The sequence below is a fragment of the Alexandromys fortis genome, unplaced genomic scaffold, assembly GCF_014885135.2.
Source record: "Alexandromys fortis isolate MF-2015 unplaced genomic scaffold, M_Fortis_MF-2015_v1.1 scaffold_1, whole genome shotgun sequence".
In the NCBI taxonomy this organism is placed as follows: Eukaryota; Metazoa; Chordata; class Mammalia; order Rodentia; family Cricetidae; genus Alexandromys; species Alexandromys fortis.
The window spans coordinates 14,257,117-14,276,005 of NW_026067927.1; the positions used below are offsets into that span (position 1 = coordinate 14,257,117).

General features: G+C 45.7%; 1 protein-coding gene across 1 annotated transcript; it reads right to left on the reverse strand.

Annotated features, from left to right (window-relative positions):
• Window positions 1-2,433: 2,433 nt before the first annotated feature.
• Window positions 2,434-15,104, reverse strand: Gabarapl2 (GABA type A receptor associated protein like 2). The gene is made up of 5 exons (XM_050143650.1): window positions 14,945-15,104; window positions 14,587-14,642; window positions 13,110-13,282; window positions 3,514-3,616; window positions 2,434-3,482 (listed from the first exon to the last, which is right to left on the reverse strand). Exons 1-4 carry the CDS (start codon window positions 14,976-14,978, stop codon window positions 3,526-3,528), a joined length of 354 nt encoding a protein of 117 aa, XP_049999607.1. The 5' UTR covers window positions 14,979-15,104; the 3' UTR covers window positions 2,434-3,482; window positions 3,514-3,525.
• Between the last annotated feature and the right edge of the window lie 3,785 nt (window positions 15,105-18,889).

Here is an 18,889-nt window from a genome sequence, read left to right on the forward strand (position 1 = left end):
GCTTCTGCTTAGCAATCATGCTACACTTTGTTCCAATTTTCATAGCTTCTTTTGATATTTAAGATATTAAAAAGTAGGCCGGGCAGTGGTGGTGCACACCTTTAATCCCAGCACTCAGGAGGCAGAGACAGGTGGATCTCAGTGAGTTTGAGGCCAGCCTGGACTACAGAGTGAGTTCCAGGACAGCCAGGACGGTTACAAAGAGAAACTCTGTCTCAAAAAACAAACAAAAAATGATAATTATAAAGTTAAAAAAAAAGAGCCAGTCGGTGGTAGCACATACCTTTAATCTCAGCACTTGGGAGGCAGAGGCAGGCAGATCTCTGTGAGTTAGAGACCATCCTGTCTACAAGAGCTAGTTCCAGGACAGGCTCCAAAGCTACAGAGAAACCCTGTCTCGAAAAACCAAAAAAAAAAAAAAGTTTTTTTTAAAAAAAGACATAGAAAAGTAGCTAGGTGGTGGCAGTGCATACCTTTAAACCTAGCACTTGGGAGCAGAGGCAGGAGGATCTCAGTGAGTTCGAGGCCAGCCTGGTCTACAAAGTAAGTTCCAGGTCAGCCAGGACTGAGGACTGTTACACAGAGAAACCCTGTCTTGAAAAAGATATAGAAAAGCAGTTGTGGTCTGAATACAATTTAAGGTTTACTCTTTAGTAACATTTTATTTTTGTATTTACTGGATAAAATGAATGTTTCCCAGACTTTTTTGCATTCGTGTGGTGAGGAGGGTTTTTCTAGCTTTTTTGTATGGGCTACTGAGGCAAGTTCTGCACTGGATCTGAAGCCTTTTTTTTTCCTGTCCTAGTCTCCTAAGTAGCTGGAATTATTATAGGCCCAAGTCATTAGACAGGGCCCAGATTTTTTCTAATTATTATTTTGTGTGTGGGGGTGTTTTGCCTGTCTGCGCACTATGTGTCTCCATGCAGTGGCCAGCAGAGTTGGAGCCTCTGGAACAGGAGTTAGATAATTGTGAGCCACCATGTGGGTGCTGGGAACCAAGCCCAGGTCCTCTGAACTGCTAAGCCATCTCTCCTCCCCCTAGATTTTACTTTTATATTTTATTTGTACTGGGGGGGAGGGTGTGTGCACATGTGACTACAAGTGCCCTTGGAGGCCAGAAGAGGGCACTGGCTCCCCTAAGGCTAGTTACAAGCAGTTGTGAGCTGCCCTATGTGGGTACTAGGAGCCAAACCTGGGTCCTCTGCCACTGAAATACCTCTCCAACTCAAATAGTGGGTTTTGAAGCTGATATTCTCTCTGCTGTTTCAACACTTTCTTTAAAGATTCATTTTTCCTTTTAGTTATGTGTGCATGTGTGTGCATATAAGTGCAGGTGGCTGGAGAGTTCAGAGGTATGAGAAGCAGGAGTTAGACAGTTGTGAGCCATGCCTTGTGTGCTAGGAACCAAACTTGGGTCCTCTGCAAAATTAGTACACTCTTAACAGCTGAGCCGTATTTCCAGACCACTCCAAAGGAGTCAACCATCACACTGACAACCTTGCTTCTTGTAAGCTCAGACAGGATGAGATGATCCCCTATTCATATTGTGCTCCAGTGTCCAAGCACATTATAATCTTGTACTGTCTGCATGGTCAAGCCAAGTTCACTACTGCACAGGGTGGCTGTTAGGGATAGCCATGGCTAGGGATGCAGTTGAACTGAAGAGGGCTTACCTAATGTGCAAGCCCTGGGCTCCATCCCCAGTAAGTTACAAAACCAGGTGTGATGGGGTGTACTTATTATAATCCCAGCACTCGGGAGGGACAAAAAGATCAGAATTCAAGGTTGGCTGGTTAGAAAGTTGGAGACCAACCTGGGATATATGAGGCTTCCTTTAAAAACTGACAGTCACCTTCAGTGACTTGCCTTGAGACTTTTCTCACTATTCTTCTTAGGTGCATTTGTGGGTCTGTGGTTACAGACAGAAATAGATCAAAACGCCTGTGGAAAGCTAACTTCTGTTTGTCCTGTTCTGTTCCAAACAGGACAGGGACTCACCATTCCTGTCTACCTGTCCCTTACAGGGCTGTTTGTAGCCCAAGGTCAGAGTCCATCAAGAGACTTTCGTTTTGAGAAATGGTCTGTTGCTCCAATTGGCCTCAGTGCTTCTTCTGCCTCAGCCTCCCAAGAATCTGGGTTGACAAGCGGTGCCTTGCCTAGCTCCTCCAAGGACCATTTTTCTCCCATTAGGTCCCTCTGTGTAGCTCTGCCTGTCTGTCTCCAGGATTAACATGTACACAGGTACAAGCCAGGCTTGGTGGTGCATGCCTTTGATCCCAGCACTCAGGAGACAGAGGTAGGTGGATCTGGTCCCATAATGAGCTCCAAGAGGTTTGACCTCTCAAACAAAAGAGCACAAGTACATATAAAGTTGTATACATGTCAGGTTGATAACTATAAAGTCAAACCCTGTCTCAAACAAAACAAAAAATGCAATGTATAAATATATGTTTTATTTTATGTAAACAAAAAAATGTATATACATGGTGGTTAAGAGAACTCACTGGCTGCTTTTCAAAAGGACCCAGGTTCAATTCCTAGCACCCACATGGCAGCTCACAAATGTCTGTAACTCCAGTTCCAGTGGATCTGACACACCCTCACACAGACATACATGCAGGCAAAACACAATAATAAATCTTTTTTAAAAATGTATATGCATATATTCATACTTAATTATGCTACTAAAATAAATACTGGGGAAAAAGCCCATACAAGTCAATTTTCCATAAGCAGCAGAGATCTGAAAACAGTAGTATGAGACTTTGCAATGTATATCTTTTTACATAGCCCTGGTATCTGAACCTTATGACTATATTATCCACTGGAAAAAAATAATCCCTTTTATTATACCAGCCACCACTTCCCTCCTAGGTTAGACTGCCATGGCCTATAAGCCCTTCTCCAGGCCTGACAAATAGGAACCATTTCTCTCACTCATCCAAAAGAAGGTGAATAAGGACATGGTCACACTGTAATGCCTTTATAAGAGGAAGTTTTATTGTTAATTATTTACCTTAATAGTCTCAGAAAGAAGAACAGATTAGCTTAATCCAACATGATTTGCAGTTGGCAAAATCTAGTGAAGCAAGTGTATTCAGATTGCTAAGGATTTCATTTGGGGGCTTTTAATACTTAGCCACCTAACACTTGGAACATAATCCAGAACAATGCATTACCCCTCCTTTTCACTTTAATGCCACACCTACCTCCCTTCATTATGGAAATATCTTCATTAAATATGATTCCCAGAGGACAGGTTCCTTGAAACATATAGCCATGAGGTCAATGCACAAAAAGAAAACTGAAAATAAAACTCTGTATGATAATTTACTAATCTAAAGAAACAAAACTTTCCAATATATTAAGAAATAAATCCAGTTACAAATGCACTAGTAGGTCTATGTGAAGAGGCTCTGGTAGAGTAACTGAAAACAGCCAGTTATTTACAAGATACACAAGCAGGAACGGTGCACCTAGCCCAGCACCGTTCCTCAGAACTGTGCTGACCCTCAGCACTGGCCCTCAGAAGCCAAAAGTGTTCTCTCCACTGTAGGCCACATACAAGAATCCATCTTCATCTTTTTCCTTCTCGTAAAGCTGTCCCATAGTTAGGCTTGAAAGAGAAAAAAAGAAAAAGAAATCATTGAGAATTGAGTCCAGGTATCGAGTGGAAAAATTAGGCCTAAGGATGAAGAGCTTTGTGGTTGGTGGTTAGGAGGTAAAAATAATTCAAGCACCTGCTGTGACCTGCAGTCTGTTCTAGAGAAAGAAACAGAGCATGAAAAAATGAAGATGGGGCTGGAGGGTGGCTCAGTGGTACAGCCCGTACAGCAAGCACAATCCTGGGTTCAATCTCCAGCACCACAAAGTGGGAGATCACAACAAATTAGGATGCAGGTACAGCAGCAGGCATGTGCCTAACATTCCCTATCATTCCGAAGCCCTTCAAGAAGCCAACGCCTTGCAAAGGAGTCTGATGACTTAAATGATGACAATGACAGGCAAAATAAGCAAAACCAACAGCAAAAGGACTATCCCCGGAAGTAAGAACATGTTGGGTTCTCTTCTTCAGGGTATTTATTTGAATGTTTATAATTTAGACTCAGTGTCGAAGATACCGGTGGATACTTACTATGAACACACCCAGACCACAAACCCCAGAGATCTATACAACACTATGAGCAAAATGATCCTTGTGCACAATGCTCAAAGTTTCCACTGTATTTGGGATCCAAAGAAACCTTCCCTAGGCCAGAGATGTACTTCAGTGATAGAGTGTTTGTCCAGCAGGGGTGAAGCCCTGAACTGGATCCCCACTACTGCAAAAGAATAAAATGCAACAAAAGATTACTGAAGCTTTCCAAAAGCCTCCAGAAATAAGATTCCTTAAACTAAACATGTAGGTGGAAAATCAGCCTTCCCTATGCTGTGAAACAGACTGCAGTGGAGAACTAATCTAGTTCTCTGCCAGGAAACAGAGCTGTCTCAATGAGAGTAGTAACACCCACTGCAACCTCAAGCAAGCTCTGATCACATGACCATACTGATGGAGTATAATCAGGAGTGGTGGGTCAACCAGAACCAGCAGTGAGATGCTGATCCAAGAACAAGTCCTGGTCACAAGGGTTGTTTAGATCTGGACACAGCAGGGTGTGGCTTAGCTGGTAGAGAGCTCGCATAGCATACCCACAGCATAGGTTCAACCTCCCACACTGCATAAAGCCTAGGTATGGTGGCTAAGACTTAGAAACCTAGCACTGAGGACAGGATGATCAGATTCAAGGTCACTCTTAGCTATATATCAAATTCTAGGCCAGCCTGGCTATATAAAACCCTGTCTCAAAAACAAATAAGTATATAGCCAACCAAGAAGCAATGGGAAAATGAGGAAAAGATCCAGCACCTCGATTTTGTGAAGCAATGATTCCTCCTCAGCTTTGCTGCTGGTGTCTGAGACCAATATATAAACATAGGACACAGGCCACATTTATCACGGGGCAGTTTCTGCTTTCCCATTTCACTTCCCGCCCCATTTGCATGTTTTGTGTGGATGGCTGTGTGGATAGATTATTAATAACGTGGGGGATGAGTATGAATAAGAAAAAGCCTGTCGCCGGGTGATAGTGGTGCAGGTCTTTAATCCCAGCACTCAGGAGGCTGAGGTGGGAGGATCTCTGTGAGTCTGAGGCCAGTTTGGTCTACAAGAGCTAGTTCCAGGACAGGCACCAAAGCTACAGAGAAACCTTGTCTTGGAAAGAAAGAAAAAAAAAGGCTGTCATCTTCTGCAATCACAACAGTTCTCCATGTGAGGCTCTCCATTTGGAATTGTGAAATAACTCTCTAGATTGGCTGGAGAGATGGCTCAGCAGTTAAGAGTACCTATTGCTCTTACAGAAGACCCAGGTGGGTCTTCTCAGCACCCACATGGCAGCTCACAACCATTTATAACTCCAGAAGGGAATCTGACACCTTTTTCTGACCTCCATGGGCAGCAGACACCGGTGCAAATATATATGTGTATGTGTATATACATGTGTGTGTGTATATATATATACACACACACACACACACACGCAGATAAAACTCCTCCTGTATTTAAATAAATCTAGAAAACCAAACAAGAAGAAAAAAAGCAGACTTCTCTGAACAGCACTGCTGAACCAAACTCCTGTGGGAACACCCTATATGGCTGCTTCTAAAACAAATCAGGATCTCCATTCAGCACCTGAAACATGCCATCTGAACTGAGATGCACTAAGTGTGAAAGGACAAGACTGCAGAAACAAAACAAGTCTGGTTACATGTTAAAATGACAAAATTTTCCATTTACCCTTACAGAAATGGTTAGTTTCACTTATTTTATTTTATTTTATTTTATTTTGAGATAAGGAGCATTATGTAGTCTTGACTGTCCTGAAATGCCACTTGTAGACCAGGACAGTCTTGAACTCAGAGATCCTAGGTACCGGGGATCAAAGGTGTGAGACACCACACCCAGCGATTTCACCCATTTTTAACTTGTTGAGTGTTAAGGAGCTACTAGTATTTAAAACCCACAAGAGGTCTGCATGCATTTCAGCTGGTAAGTCAAGAGTACAGAAGGAAGATGGTCGTGAGAGCTCCTACTCTGTTGACTTTCATCCTGGGCTGCTTCAGGATCTCCAGAGAGCTTTACCAGCATCTCCACGAACAAAATGAAGTCAGATTTCTTATGGTGGAACCCAAGCATTTTTTTAAAATTAGCATACACAGTAACAGGTCTCCTTGAGGCAGTCTCATAAATACTTAAAATTTTGGTCAATTCTATCCTCCTTCTCCCTGGGTCTCCATCCCCACTGCCTCCTCCTGCCCATATTACCTCCACTACTTGCTTCACTCAAAGCCTGGCTCATGATCTATCTATCTCAATAGTCCCTCTCTAGTTTTCACATGCATACTTTTTTCTTTTGGGAGGGTGGATGGAGTCACGACAGGGTTTCCCTTTGTAGTCCTGGCTGTCCAGGAACTTGCTCCATAGACCAGGCTGGCCTCAAACTCACAAAGGTCCACCTGCCTCTGCCTCCAGAGTGCTAGGACTTTAAGGCACATACCACCACTGTCTGGCTCCAGGAATGATTTAAAATGCTGAAGATGAGTCTGGGTGTGGCCATATTAAGAACAAAGGCGTCTGTCTTCTGGGGGTGTAGAGAGTTCTCTTCTGATTAAGAAGTGAGGTTATGAGTCAAAAATGAGTGAAAAGCCAGCAGGTAGCAGGACTCGGTTATACAGCTGAGCCTCCAAACTGAAAACACTGGACAGTACACAGGCCTGTCCTTGGTCCAGGTCAGGGCGCCCTTGAAGAAGCCTGTTGTCACACCTCCCCACTGTCATTACCAAATGGGTGTAATGGCAGGAGCTTATAGTGCTCAGCTCAGCACCTCCTTGGTTCCACTCTTTCCCAGCGGGTTAGAAGTACTAATACAGCAATTCTGAACCCCACTGCTCAACTACAAACACCAAAGAGCTCCATGAACCACTCCTCAGTCTACTCAGACTCCACAGCTGTTCACAGTGAACCACGAGCAGCACTGGAACAGCTGTTGTCTAGGCCCAGAATGGCCTGGGACTCAGTCCTGACCTCTAACAGGGTAGAGGCCGTGAGTACATGGCTTGTGTTCCACTGCTTCTCTTTGCTTTTTAAAAATTTACTTTAAAAAAATTTTACTTTGTGTGTGTGTGTGTTTCTTGCATGTATATCTGTGTATGGAAGTGCCTGATGATAACAGAAGACAGAAGGCAACCCAACAGGTAAGAGCTGAGAAGCTGCTCTTCAGCACTAAAGCCATCTCCCCAGCAGCTCAGCTCCACTGTCTTTGTTTGTTTGTTTGTTTGTTTGTTTGTTTGTTTGTTTTGGGAAACCAGGATTTTTCTGTAGCTTTGGTGCCTATCCTGGAACTCACTCTGTAGACCAGGCTGGCCTCGAACTTAGAGTGCTGGGATTACAGGCGTGCACCACCACTGCCCGACCAGTTCCACTGTCTTAAGTAAACACTAGGTTCATTAATTTGTTTAACAGTGCCCAAGTAGCTATAGAGGTTGACAATAAAAATCTTACCTATCCTAACACTCTAAGCTCTTTTCTAAATATATACATATAGTAACTTTTTATTCTCACAACAACCTGAAGTAGTACTATTGCAACCCCTAATCCGAAGGAGTAAAAACTAATTCATGGAGAAACAAATAATTTATCCACAAAACCAGAAAACATTCTTCTCTCCAACCTCTACCGCCTCCAAGTGAATACACACAGGTAGGCTTGTCCCAGTGACCTCGCATTAGATTGTACCTTTGGCAAGGATCTTCCTGAGAACAATAACTAACACATAACTAACATAACAATAACATAACACATAACTAACAGACATTCCACTGAAAGTTAACTCAAATGAAGCACAGGCAGGCATATGTCAGTTTAGGACATGCTCTACAAACCTCAGGGCAGATGAGCTTCCCTCTTAAAACCAAGGCCTTAGCACCAGAGCTGAGCAGGCCCTGTCAGCAGGTCAGGAGTCCTAAAGCAGAGGCAGTTCTAACATAGCTGACAGGCAAGCTGCCCAACCTGTGAACAGTCAGACCACAATTGCAAGGCTCCCTACCTAAGCTGCTGGGAGGTTTCTGTAGAAGACGCCCACAGTCTTTAGTGCCATAGTGTCCAGTACTATATATGAAGGCACCTAGAAAGAATTTTCTGATCTGAGGGGCACTGCTGCCTGCTGACCTCTTGGTTCTGACTAGTAAAGAACGGCAGAGCATGGAGTCAATCTAAGGTGAGGCAGAGTCCTCAGTGCTGAGTAAGTGAACCACAGCTGCTCCCTAGAGGCTGCTCCCAGGCCTCCATCCGGATCACAGATCCAGGCAAAGTTATTTCTCCTAGGCAGGAACTGACCAAGGGTAAAGTCAAGTCCTAGTAAGAACCAGGTCCCAGATTAGCTATGAGAACCCAAGGCAAACATTCACTTTCTGCTTCTCGATAGCCCTTTGCACTGGGGGGGAGGGGGGGGAGGCTGACCTAGGGCTCACGTGGGCACCCAACCCCAGTGGAATTGCCTTCAACTCTCAACCAAAGGCAGGGCATAGAGGTACTGAGTCATAACTGGGCTGGAGTGATGAACACCTGATCAGCCATCTGCTTTGCTGCACAGCTCCTGTGCTTCCCTGTCTCTCAGCACAGTGGCGGGAGGTCGGAGACAATTACCACACGGCTGAGGAGCCAGAAAGGCACTGGTTGTCAAAACAGAGCTGACTACTCCTTCCCATCAGATATCCCTCTTGCACAATCTTCTGCCATTACTAAAGCACACCTTTTCTTTAAAACAAAAAGTTGTCATTGGACAGCCCACAGGACTCCTTTCTCTCCTTCTATCATGTGAGTTCCAGAGATCAAACTCAGTGCATCAAGCTTGGTGGCAAGCACCTTTACCAGCTGAGCTATCTTCACCAGACCAATGGCCATTTCTGAAAGAAGTACTTACCCAGAAATGATCAAAATTGTTTTAGTTTAAGTACACTTCTCTACAAAAGATGGGCTCTAAAACATCTCACAATCCTTTTGAGACCTCTTTCAGACAGAGAGGAAACCAGCCAACCACCAACCTCCAGGGCACTGGTTCCTCCAGGCCAAACTGTCAACATGTTGGAAGTATTTATTCAACATTCCTGTTTGTTTGGTTTTTTTTTTTCTTTTTTGACACAGAGTTTCTCTGTGTAGCCTTGGCTGTCCTGGAATTTACTATGTAGGTCAGGCTGGCTTTGAACTCAGCTATCTGCCTGCCTGTCTCAGGTGCTGGAATTAAAAAGGCACACCACCACACCCAGATTTCTGCTTCTGTATTAAACAGGGTATTAAGAATATTCTTGTCAGCTGGGCAGTAATGGCAAAAGAGCCTTGAATCCCAGCACTCAGGAGGCAGAGGCAGGCAGATCTCTGTGAATTCAAGGTCAACCTGGTCTATGAGAGCTAGTTCCAGGAGAGGCCCCAAAGCTAAAAAGAAACCTTGTCTCAAAAAAAGAGCATTCTTGTCTGTGCTCTAAACAAAGAACAAAGACTATTACCAGACTTGGGTTCCCCTCTACTACCATGACTGGGAAAGTTTTATACCAATGTCTTTCTAGTTCTGTCTACAGCAAGGGGTAGTTCCTCTTCTGTGTTGAACCCGATTCTTTTGTTTGTTTTTTGAGACAGGGTTTCTCTGTGTAGCCCCAACTGTCCTGGAACTCCACTCTGTGGACCCGGCTGGCCTTGAACTCAGAGATCTGCCTGCCACTTCCTCCCAGGTACTGGGATTAAAGGTGTGCACCACCACTTCCAGGCTGAGCCAGATTCTTGATATAAGCACGTAGGCAGAGAATTCAACTTTCTAATGCTACAAGAAAAAGGCAGTTGAGGCCTGATATGGAGGCAGAGGCATACAGGGTGAGTTCTAGTACAACAAAAGCTGTGCAGAGAGACCTTGTCTCAAGCAAACAAACAAAAAACCCAGGAAAGAAAAAGAAAGGCAGCTAAGATCCAGATCCCACCGCCTTTTCTTTTTCTTTTTTTTTTTTTTTTAAGAAAGAGAAACTCAAAAAAGAAGGAAATAAAACTCTTAGGGGCTTGCCTCTGTGCACAGCCAGCACCTGTACTTGGTACTAACTGCACTCTGCATGCTATCACCTGGGTTCAGCTGACATAACCAGCATACCCTGTTCAAACTCAGGCAGCACTGTCAGTTATGAACAGGGAAAGCTGGAACTCACTCTCTATGTTCATTTCCCACTCCCTCTGCAAGCTGCAGGCCCCAGAAGAAGGTTAAAGGAGGCTCCAGGTTTCTGTAAGGTGTCTGGAAAAAGCTGAAGAGTTGCTAAATTGACTTTGAGGAGACAGTGAAGCTGAGTCAGCACCAGCTTTAGGAAAGAGACCCTGGTGCTCTGGGCTGTGGTAAGTAGGTATTTACATCTGCATGGGTCTGATGACGTCACATGCCTCTTGTTTTTAAACAAATTGGGTTTTGGTTTTGATTTTGATTTCTGTTGGAGACAGGGTCTTACTGTATGTATTCCCTCAAACAGCCTCCTCCAGCCAGCAGCTGGAATTACAATGTATATCATCCCAAACTTGACAACAAATACATTTTGGGGTTTTGTTTATTTGTTGTTTTGTTTCAAGACAAGGTTTCTCTGTGCAACCATCCTGGCTGTCCTGGAACTCACTCTGTAGACCAGGTTGGTCATGACCTCAGAGATCTGCTGCCTCTACCTCCGGGAGTGCTGTGATAAAAGGGCTGGCCACTGCCACTAGCCAGCTCTAAATCCTTTATTGTTTAAAAGGGGATCTTTCTATGTAGCTCTGGCTAACCTGGAATTCACTGTGTAAACAAGGCTGTCCTTGAACTCAAGAGATCAACCTGTATATGCCACCACCACCCATCAATAAATACATTTTTACATTTTTAATAAAACTCCCAAATGAATACAAATTGGCCTGCAGTTAAGTGTATGGCAAGAAGTCATTAACTTGGACCTTAAGCACTAAGGGCCTTGGTGTTCTCTTTATCCTGAAGAGTCAGGGTTTGACGTGTGGACTTCCGCTCACTCAGTCCTAAAGTCCTAACTCTGCTCAAATATAATCTGCTTTAGGGTAGAGTATTACCAGACTAGAAAAGGCAAATGGGATAAATGAAAGCTTGTTTGCTGTTCAGAAAGCACTTGGAGAGAAAATGGCTCTGAAGCAGCCTCTGATGCATGAGAACCACTTTCCACTTTCAACTCAATTTATACTTCAGGGACAACAGGGAGGAAACGGGTAATGAGATCTATCAGCTATTGTAATGGCTAGATGCTATGGAGCCATCAGAGAAACCTTAATGTCAGACAGTAGTAACGGGAAGGAGCTGAGATGTGGCTAAGCAGTAGAGCACATGCCAGCAAGACAAGGAACTGGACCACCACTACTCAGACGGTACCAGAGCATCAGCACTAAGGAAAACAAACCCAGTGCCATCTCGATCCTACTCTGACTTCCCCCAAGTAAGCCACCGTCTCCAGGCAGGAGAAAAGAAATCACCAAGGTGCTGTACTCAAAGCTCCTCTATTACCTGAAGGGGAGTCAAGAGGGACCCCACAGAAGCCTGGCTTCCTCCCTTGGTAAAGTGCACATCTGACAACACACTACCCAAAAGCCTGTGAAGGAAGGCTAGGTGACAGGGTCCCAAGAATGATAAGACCTCCAGAGCTATAGGTATTAACGGACCAGTAGCACCCAGTGGGCAGGCACTGGCCTTTCTCCTATCTATCTCTTCAGGCAAATACTGGCTTTAGAGAAGCTTCCTGTGTTCTCCTCTACGGCCTCTCACCAGACACCACAAATAGGTGGTAGAGATGAGTAAAGAAGGAATCAGACCTAGAGAACAATAGCCAGAGGTTTTCACCTCTGATAGGCCTAAAATTTGGCTTAGGCCTCTTCTGGAACTAACTTTCTTTTCCTCCTCCTTTCCTTCCTCCCTCCCTTCCACCGTCTTTCCTTTCTTTCTGAGACAGAAAACCTCACTGCAGACCTCAGTTCTACTTATGGTTCAAGCCCAGGAAAGTTCTGAACTGTTTAAGAATTTCTGAGGAATGCCGGGCTGTGGTGGTGCACGCCTTTAATCCCAGCAGAGGCAGGCGGATCTCTGTGAGTTCGAGGCCAGCCTGGTCTACAAGAGCTAGTTCCAGGACACGCTCCAAAGCTACAGAGAAACCCTGTCTCAAAAACCAAAAAAACAAAAAAACAAAAAAAAAAGAATTTCCAAGGATAATATATTTAGGGTATAAGATATGTTTGTGCATATGTAGAGGCCAGGGGCCAACACTGAGTATCTTAGTCAATTTCTGAGGGGCTACAACAGGTGCTTTTCAAGTCCAGACCTGGTGGCTGGGCAGATGACTCAGTAAAGTGCTTGCTGTGTGAGCATGAAGACCTGAGTGTAGATCAGTGAGTTCCAGGTTCAGGGGGGTCTGTCTCACAATAGATGCTGGACCTTATAACCTCATTGCCAATAATAGAAGAGGAGAATCAACTCCAAAGTTGTCCTCACTTCCATACATGCACTGTGCCACCCGCATGCATATATACACACAATTTTTAAGAAGTGAATAAAAACAAGCATTAGTCTATAAAAGTAAATAACCAGGTGGAGAAACAATTGAGGAAGACACCCAGTGCTGGCCTCTGGCTCACACACACAGATCCATACATTACATAAACTCCGGATTCTCTGTTTTAAGAGAGCGCATACATAATTGTGCCCTATGGTTTGTTTTTTTTTTCCCTGAAGCTACTGATACAGAAATTAAGAGTTTCAATTGGGGCTGGTGGAGGTGGCACACACTTTTAATCCAAAGGAGGCAGAGACAGGCAACTCCCTGAATTTGAAACCAGTGTGGTCTAGAAAGTGAATTCTGGGACAGTCAAGACTACACACAGAAACCTGTCTCAAACAAAACAAAGAACTGCAATCAGAACTCTTAAGCTTTTATACCTCTCAAGGTTTGGGTTTTATAAGCAGCAAATAGATTACTAGGCCAGAGTCCCATCACAGCCCTCTCACCTGGACTGTGGGACTGTCTTGTCCACAAACAGGAAGATCGCCTTCTCAGAAGGAAGCTGAATCCTTTTCCTGATGATCCACATGAACTGAGCCACGGTGATGTCAGAAGGAACCAAGTACTTCCTTTTGTCAATGTCAACAATCTGAGATCCCGAGACTTTTTCCACGATCACCTGGAAAAGTCAAGAGATGTCAGCAGGGGAGGTTGTACTTCAGCAAAAGAGGAGCACATGCCTGCCATGTACAAAGGCCTGACTTGATGATTCCCAGCACTGTAAACAGATGAGAGGGGAAGGAGGGGGGAGGGAAAAGGCACACAAGTGCACGTGTGCACGGGACCGAATTACCTAACATACGGGGCTCTGCCCTCACAGTATGATGAACACAGCATGGGCAAGGCAGTGTGTGGGAAAATGCACAGCGTGAGTAGATGCACCTGTGTCTTAGGAAGCCACACTCTGGAGGTCCAGAACTGATCAAAATATTATCTTTAAAGGGTCAGTTGCATCTCTCATCTCTGATCTCAGCATCTATAAGAGAAACACAGCTACTACAAAACTTTCTAACTGACCAACTAAGAGATACTCCTGTCTCTGCCCCCCGAGTGCTGGGATTAAAGGTGCACACCACCACCTCCACCATCTAACTTTCTAACATTTTATCTAGGCAGATGAAATAGTATCTGGCCAGAGTTTCACCTGTAGTCTCTTAAGCCAGGATCCCTGAACAGATCCACACTCCTAGAGAATTAAGATCCTAAGCAGCAGTGGAAAGAAGAATGGATAAACTAATGGTAATGCTCTACATACCCAGCCACCCAGGAGCCAAGGTTTTCTTCAGGCCTGTTGCTTCTCTTTAAACAGGCTAACATCTGCCCTCCTAATTCTTTCCTCAAAGGAACTGTTTACAAGCAAAGAGCTACAACAATAAGACTTTATGTACTTCAAAAATCAATAATGACATCAGAAACCATCTCCCCAACTATGGCAGCAATATAGCATATACTTATTATTGACTAAAGACAAAGGTGGCATTTCAGATTTATTGGTCAAGCAAGGATGGCACAACCAGGGTGAAAAGAAACTACAAGTTAATACCTCAAAGTTAAAGACGAATGCCCTGAGACTATGGTACCCTATCCAAGACCAAGTGACAGTCTCCGTCCCCCACCATTCCCCAAAGTGGAAGTGACCTGTTGCCCTGTCCTAGAACACGGTTCCTTACATAATTGGCGAGGGAGCCTAGAGACTGCAAGCAGCTTGCTGCCCTAGATCGGAAGATTCAGCACTGATGCCCCTGAACAGCACCAGCCTCTTGCGCCCCAGGCTTGGGCCGGCCACAGCCCAGCCCATCCGATCTCTGGCTCCACTTTGAGACCTTAACTTATCAACTGTTGCACGGCCCAGCGCACCCGCCCGACACCACTCCAAGACTTTAAGGGTGACAGAAGGGTGCGGGACGGGGAGTCCACACTCACCGGAACCCGGTCGGGGTACTTTGCTCTGATCTTCGCGGATTCCACGCATCTGTGTTCTGCGAGAGAAGTACACCGGACTGATTGTCGCGCCTGCCCGCCTGCCGTCCCCAGTTCCCGGAACCCCATCTTCCTGTCCGCCCTTCGCCGCCCGCAGCCTGTGCGCGGACGCCCCGATCCTCGCCCCCGGGTCCCTGGCCGCGGCCCCCCTCACGGATTTCCAGCAAGATCCGCGGAGGGCTACAGGGGTCCGAGGGAGGCGCCCAGGCTGGCGGGGCCTTGGCGACCCAGCTGACCGGCAGGGCGGCGCGAGTGGGGGAGGGGCCGCGACCCGGAGCCCGGCCAGGCCGACCGCGCTTACCCAGAGAGTGGTCCTCCTTAAACATCCACTTCATGGCGGCGGGAGGCGACGGGGCCGGCTCTCTGAGCCGCGGACGTCGGAGAAGAGACCACAACAACAACGGAGGCGGCGACGGCAGCGACGTCTACTTGGCAGGCGGGACTTCCGGCCGTCGGAGCCTGGCAACCACCCGGGGCGGGGCTTCCGGCGCGCCCGGTAAATGCACCAGGGGCATGAACTTACGTGAGGGGCGGAGCCTAGAAGGAGACTCCCAAGGGGCTCTCCAGTGAATGGCGGCTGACGTAGGTGGCTGAGGAGTCTGTGAGCGACTGGAATGGGATCTGGGGATTGTGCGTGACGGACGGGATGTGGCACGTAGCTTAGAACGCTTATAAAGGTGCTGGTAGGGGAAATCTGAAGCTTTGGAAAGATAGGATTATTAATGTTTGGTCTGGTGACAAGGCGGGAAGCTGAGTATCGAGGGATAACCAGTTCTAAGCACTGTGTGGCGATGCGTACTGGTGACAACCTAGAGTTCTAGCTTAGGCGTTTCCGCACCTAAAATTTGATTTAAACAAATTTCATGTCCCTCGACTCGTGACTACATACTTAAACATTCATAAACATTTATGAGCAAGTATCACAGATACGCATTTAGTCAACGGAATATCCCCGACCAAAGAGATCCTTTATCGGAAGCTGTCAGAGGCTAAGTGTGCCTGGCGCGCAGAGTATTCCCTTGGTCGTGAGACAGCCGAGGCCGTGGAGCGGGCCGTGGGAGTGGCTCGGCAATCACAGCCTGAGCCGCTGGTGTCACCTGCTTAGCCTTAAGCCTTGAGGTTCACCCTTAGCTGAGTCGCAGTGGAGTCATCATCGGAGCGGCCCGCTCTGGGTCACCATCTGTTTATGCGCCGGTGACCATGTAACACGAATATGCAGTTAATTGGGCACCTGAACACGTGCTTGTGATTCTGCTGCATCTGTCAAGCCTGTGTCTGATGCTGTCACCCGTCATTTCCTACAGTTGAAATTCCTGACGGATGCTGTGACTGCAGCTTCATTCTGAAAGTATTTTTGTTGCTTTACAATGGAGTCGGGGGTGAGACAGCCCACCAGGTAAAGGTGCTTGCTGCCAAGCCTGAGAACGTGAGTTCAAACCCTTGAACGCAAGTGGTGGAAGAAGAGCAGCTACTTCCAAAGGCTATCCTCTGGCCTCAATGTGTGCACCGTGGCATGCCTCTGTACATACACACACCCAAATGCGTGAATATATATATATATTTTTTTTTTAAATAAATATATAAGTATAATTTGAAAATTCTCAGTATTACACTTGGACATCAATGTGGCACACAGGAATTCTGTTCTGGAAACCGGGAGAAATCCATGAGCCCCCACCCATGCTGTGGCAGAGTTTGCATTCTCATGGGAAAAGACGAAAAACTAAATGACAGGTGATATTTAGAAAAACAAAGCGGCGGATGACGAGGGCATGGTGCGCTGGTGGGATGGAATGATTATTAGACAAATTACCATACGCTAGGAACACAAAGGGCCCCCTGTGGCTAGAACTAAATAATCTGCTGGGAGGCAGATCAGAAAGACCTGGAACAAATTGCGTGGTGCCTTGAATTGCATGCAGACAGCTTTGGCTTTTACCATAATGTGATGAGAAGTGAGGTTTTTAGGAAGATTTTTTTTTTTTTTTTTGGTTTTTCGAGATGACTCAGCAGGTTAAAAAGATTTGCTGCCTAGACTGAGTACCTGAGTTTGGTTCCTAGGACCCACGTGGTGAAGGGTGTCTCTATGCAACAGCCCTACCTGTTCTAGAGCTAACTCTGTAGACCTGCCTGCCTCTGCCTTTCAAGTGTTGAGACTAAAGGCGTGCACCACCACTGCCCAGTGTTTTTCCCCCCAAAGACAAGTTTTTTTTCTCTTTGTAGTCCTTGCTGTCCTGGAACTTGCTCTGAAGATCAAGGTGGCCTGTGGCCTCAAACTCAGAGATCCTCCTGCCTCTACCTCCTGAGTACCTGAACTAAAGACAGTTGCCACCATGCCTGGCTCATTCAGACTTTTTTTTAAATGATCAGCCTAACCTGGGGATGTAGTTCAGTAATGGAGCAGGTGCATGCCTGGATTTAATCCCCAGCACAAGAAAGAAAAAGAGACAAAAAAAAAATCATTGGGCTGGGGATTTCGCTCAGTTGGTACAGAACTTTGAATTGAAGCCTTGAGTTTAATCCCAAGAGCTGGGTAGTGGTGCACATCTGTAATCTCTCTCTCTCTCTCTCTCTCTCTCTCTCTCTCTCTCTCTCTCTTTTGTTTTGTTTTCGAGACAGGGTTTCTCTGTCGCTTTGCAGCCTGTCTTGGAACTAGGTCTTGTAGACCAGGCTGGCCTCGAACTCGCAGAGATCCGCCAGCCTCTGCCTCCCAAGTGCTGGGATTAGAGGCCTGCGCCACCACCGCCCAGTTTTGTAATCTCCCTCTTTTAGTTTGTTTAGCTTTGTTGTCTTGTTTGTGTTTTGTTTGTTTTTTGAGGCAGGGTTTCTCCGTCCAACAGTCCTGACTGTTCTTAGAACTCCCTTTGTCAATCACCAAGGTCTTGAACTCGCAGAGATTCGCCTTCTTTTGTGCTAGGAATTAAAGGCGTGCACCTCCACACCCTGTTCACCTCTAATCTCCTCACCCAAGAGTTAGAGGAAGGAGGGTCAGAAATCCAAGGTCATCCTCAGTCACGAGCTGCTTTGGAAACCAGTCTGGGCTGGAGTAGGGCAGGTGAGCTGACTCAGCAGGTGGAAAGATTTGCTGCTGAGACTGAGTGCCTGAGTTTGGTTCCTAGGACCCATGTGGTGAAGGAAAAGAACTGTTCTGGCTGAGATCTCTGTGAGTTCAAGGCCAGACTGGTGTGCACAGTGAATTCCAGGACAGTCAGAACGACACAGAGAAACCCTGTCTGGAAAACCAATAAATAAACAAATAGATTAAAAAAAAAAAAAAACAGGGCTTAAGGGGCTGGAATTTAGTTCAGTAGTAACTGTACTTTTCTACCACATACAAAGTCCCTAGTTCAAATCTTCAACACTACAGAAAGGGAGTGAAGGAGGAATAGAAAAGAAATCAGACTTAAACCTTTCGCTTCTCTTTATAAATCGGGTCACTCTGTCCTAGTCCAAGATACACACACACACACACATATTACTTAAAAGGGTGGAAGAGCTATGTACACTTCTCAGGAAGGAAGAGTCAGTGTTCTTCAACACATAGGCATGTCCCGACAGTTATGATGACCATCGATGTCTTTTTGTCTTATTTGCTCACTAGATATGTTTTTCAGTTCATCCTTCTAATTGGCTTCTCTAATCTGCCATGACAGGTACGCATCCCTGGGTTGGTCAGGGTGTTTAGCTTTCTTGAACATTCCAAGGGCACTAGATACCTTCTGGAGAGGGGTAGGGAACTGAGGAGAGGTGGGAGGAGTTGTAGGAAAATAACAGATGCAGGCAAACATCAGCAGACCCACAAGGCAGGCAAGGATGTCTCCTGTAGCCTAGGAAAACCTTGAACTCAGCATGTAACCAAGACTGGCCTCGAATTCCTAAGCAGTGGTGTATACTCACACGCACGTGGGTGCACGTACCCATGGGATGATCAGAGTAGGACACTGAAGGCAGCAAGAAAAGTCCCTTGTCCTGAGTGCTGTCCTTTGACTTCAGACACCTTTTAACAACTTGAAACAAAGTTCAAGTTTCCAAGCCCTAGGGGAGCTGGGAACTTTCCAATAGCTGACCTACTGAATCCTTAAACAATAGAAATAATCTATTATGACCCTTAGTTCTCCAAAACATTATGGCTATTCCTAACAACTGAAAGAACAAATGAATCTGATTGGTTGGAATGAAAAACTTACAATCGATATCTGTTCACATGATGGAACACACAAAGAAAGCCCCTAATCCCTGACTCCTG

Excerpts from the sequence above, each read along its gene's own strand:
- Gabarapl2 (XM_050143650.1), bottom strand. The coding sequence starts at position 14,978 with ATGAAGTGGATGTTTAAGGAGGACCACTCTCTGG. Across the intron at positions 14,643-14,944 it reads TAAGGAGGACCACTCTCTGG|AACACAGATGCGTGGAATCC; the intron begins GTAAGCGCGGTC and ends CTTCTCTCGCAG. Across the intron at positions 13,283-14,586 it reads AGTACCCCGACCGGGTTCCG|GTGATCGTGGAAAAAGTCTC; the intron begins GTGAGTGTGGAC and ends TGACTTTTCCAG.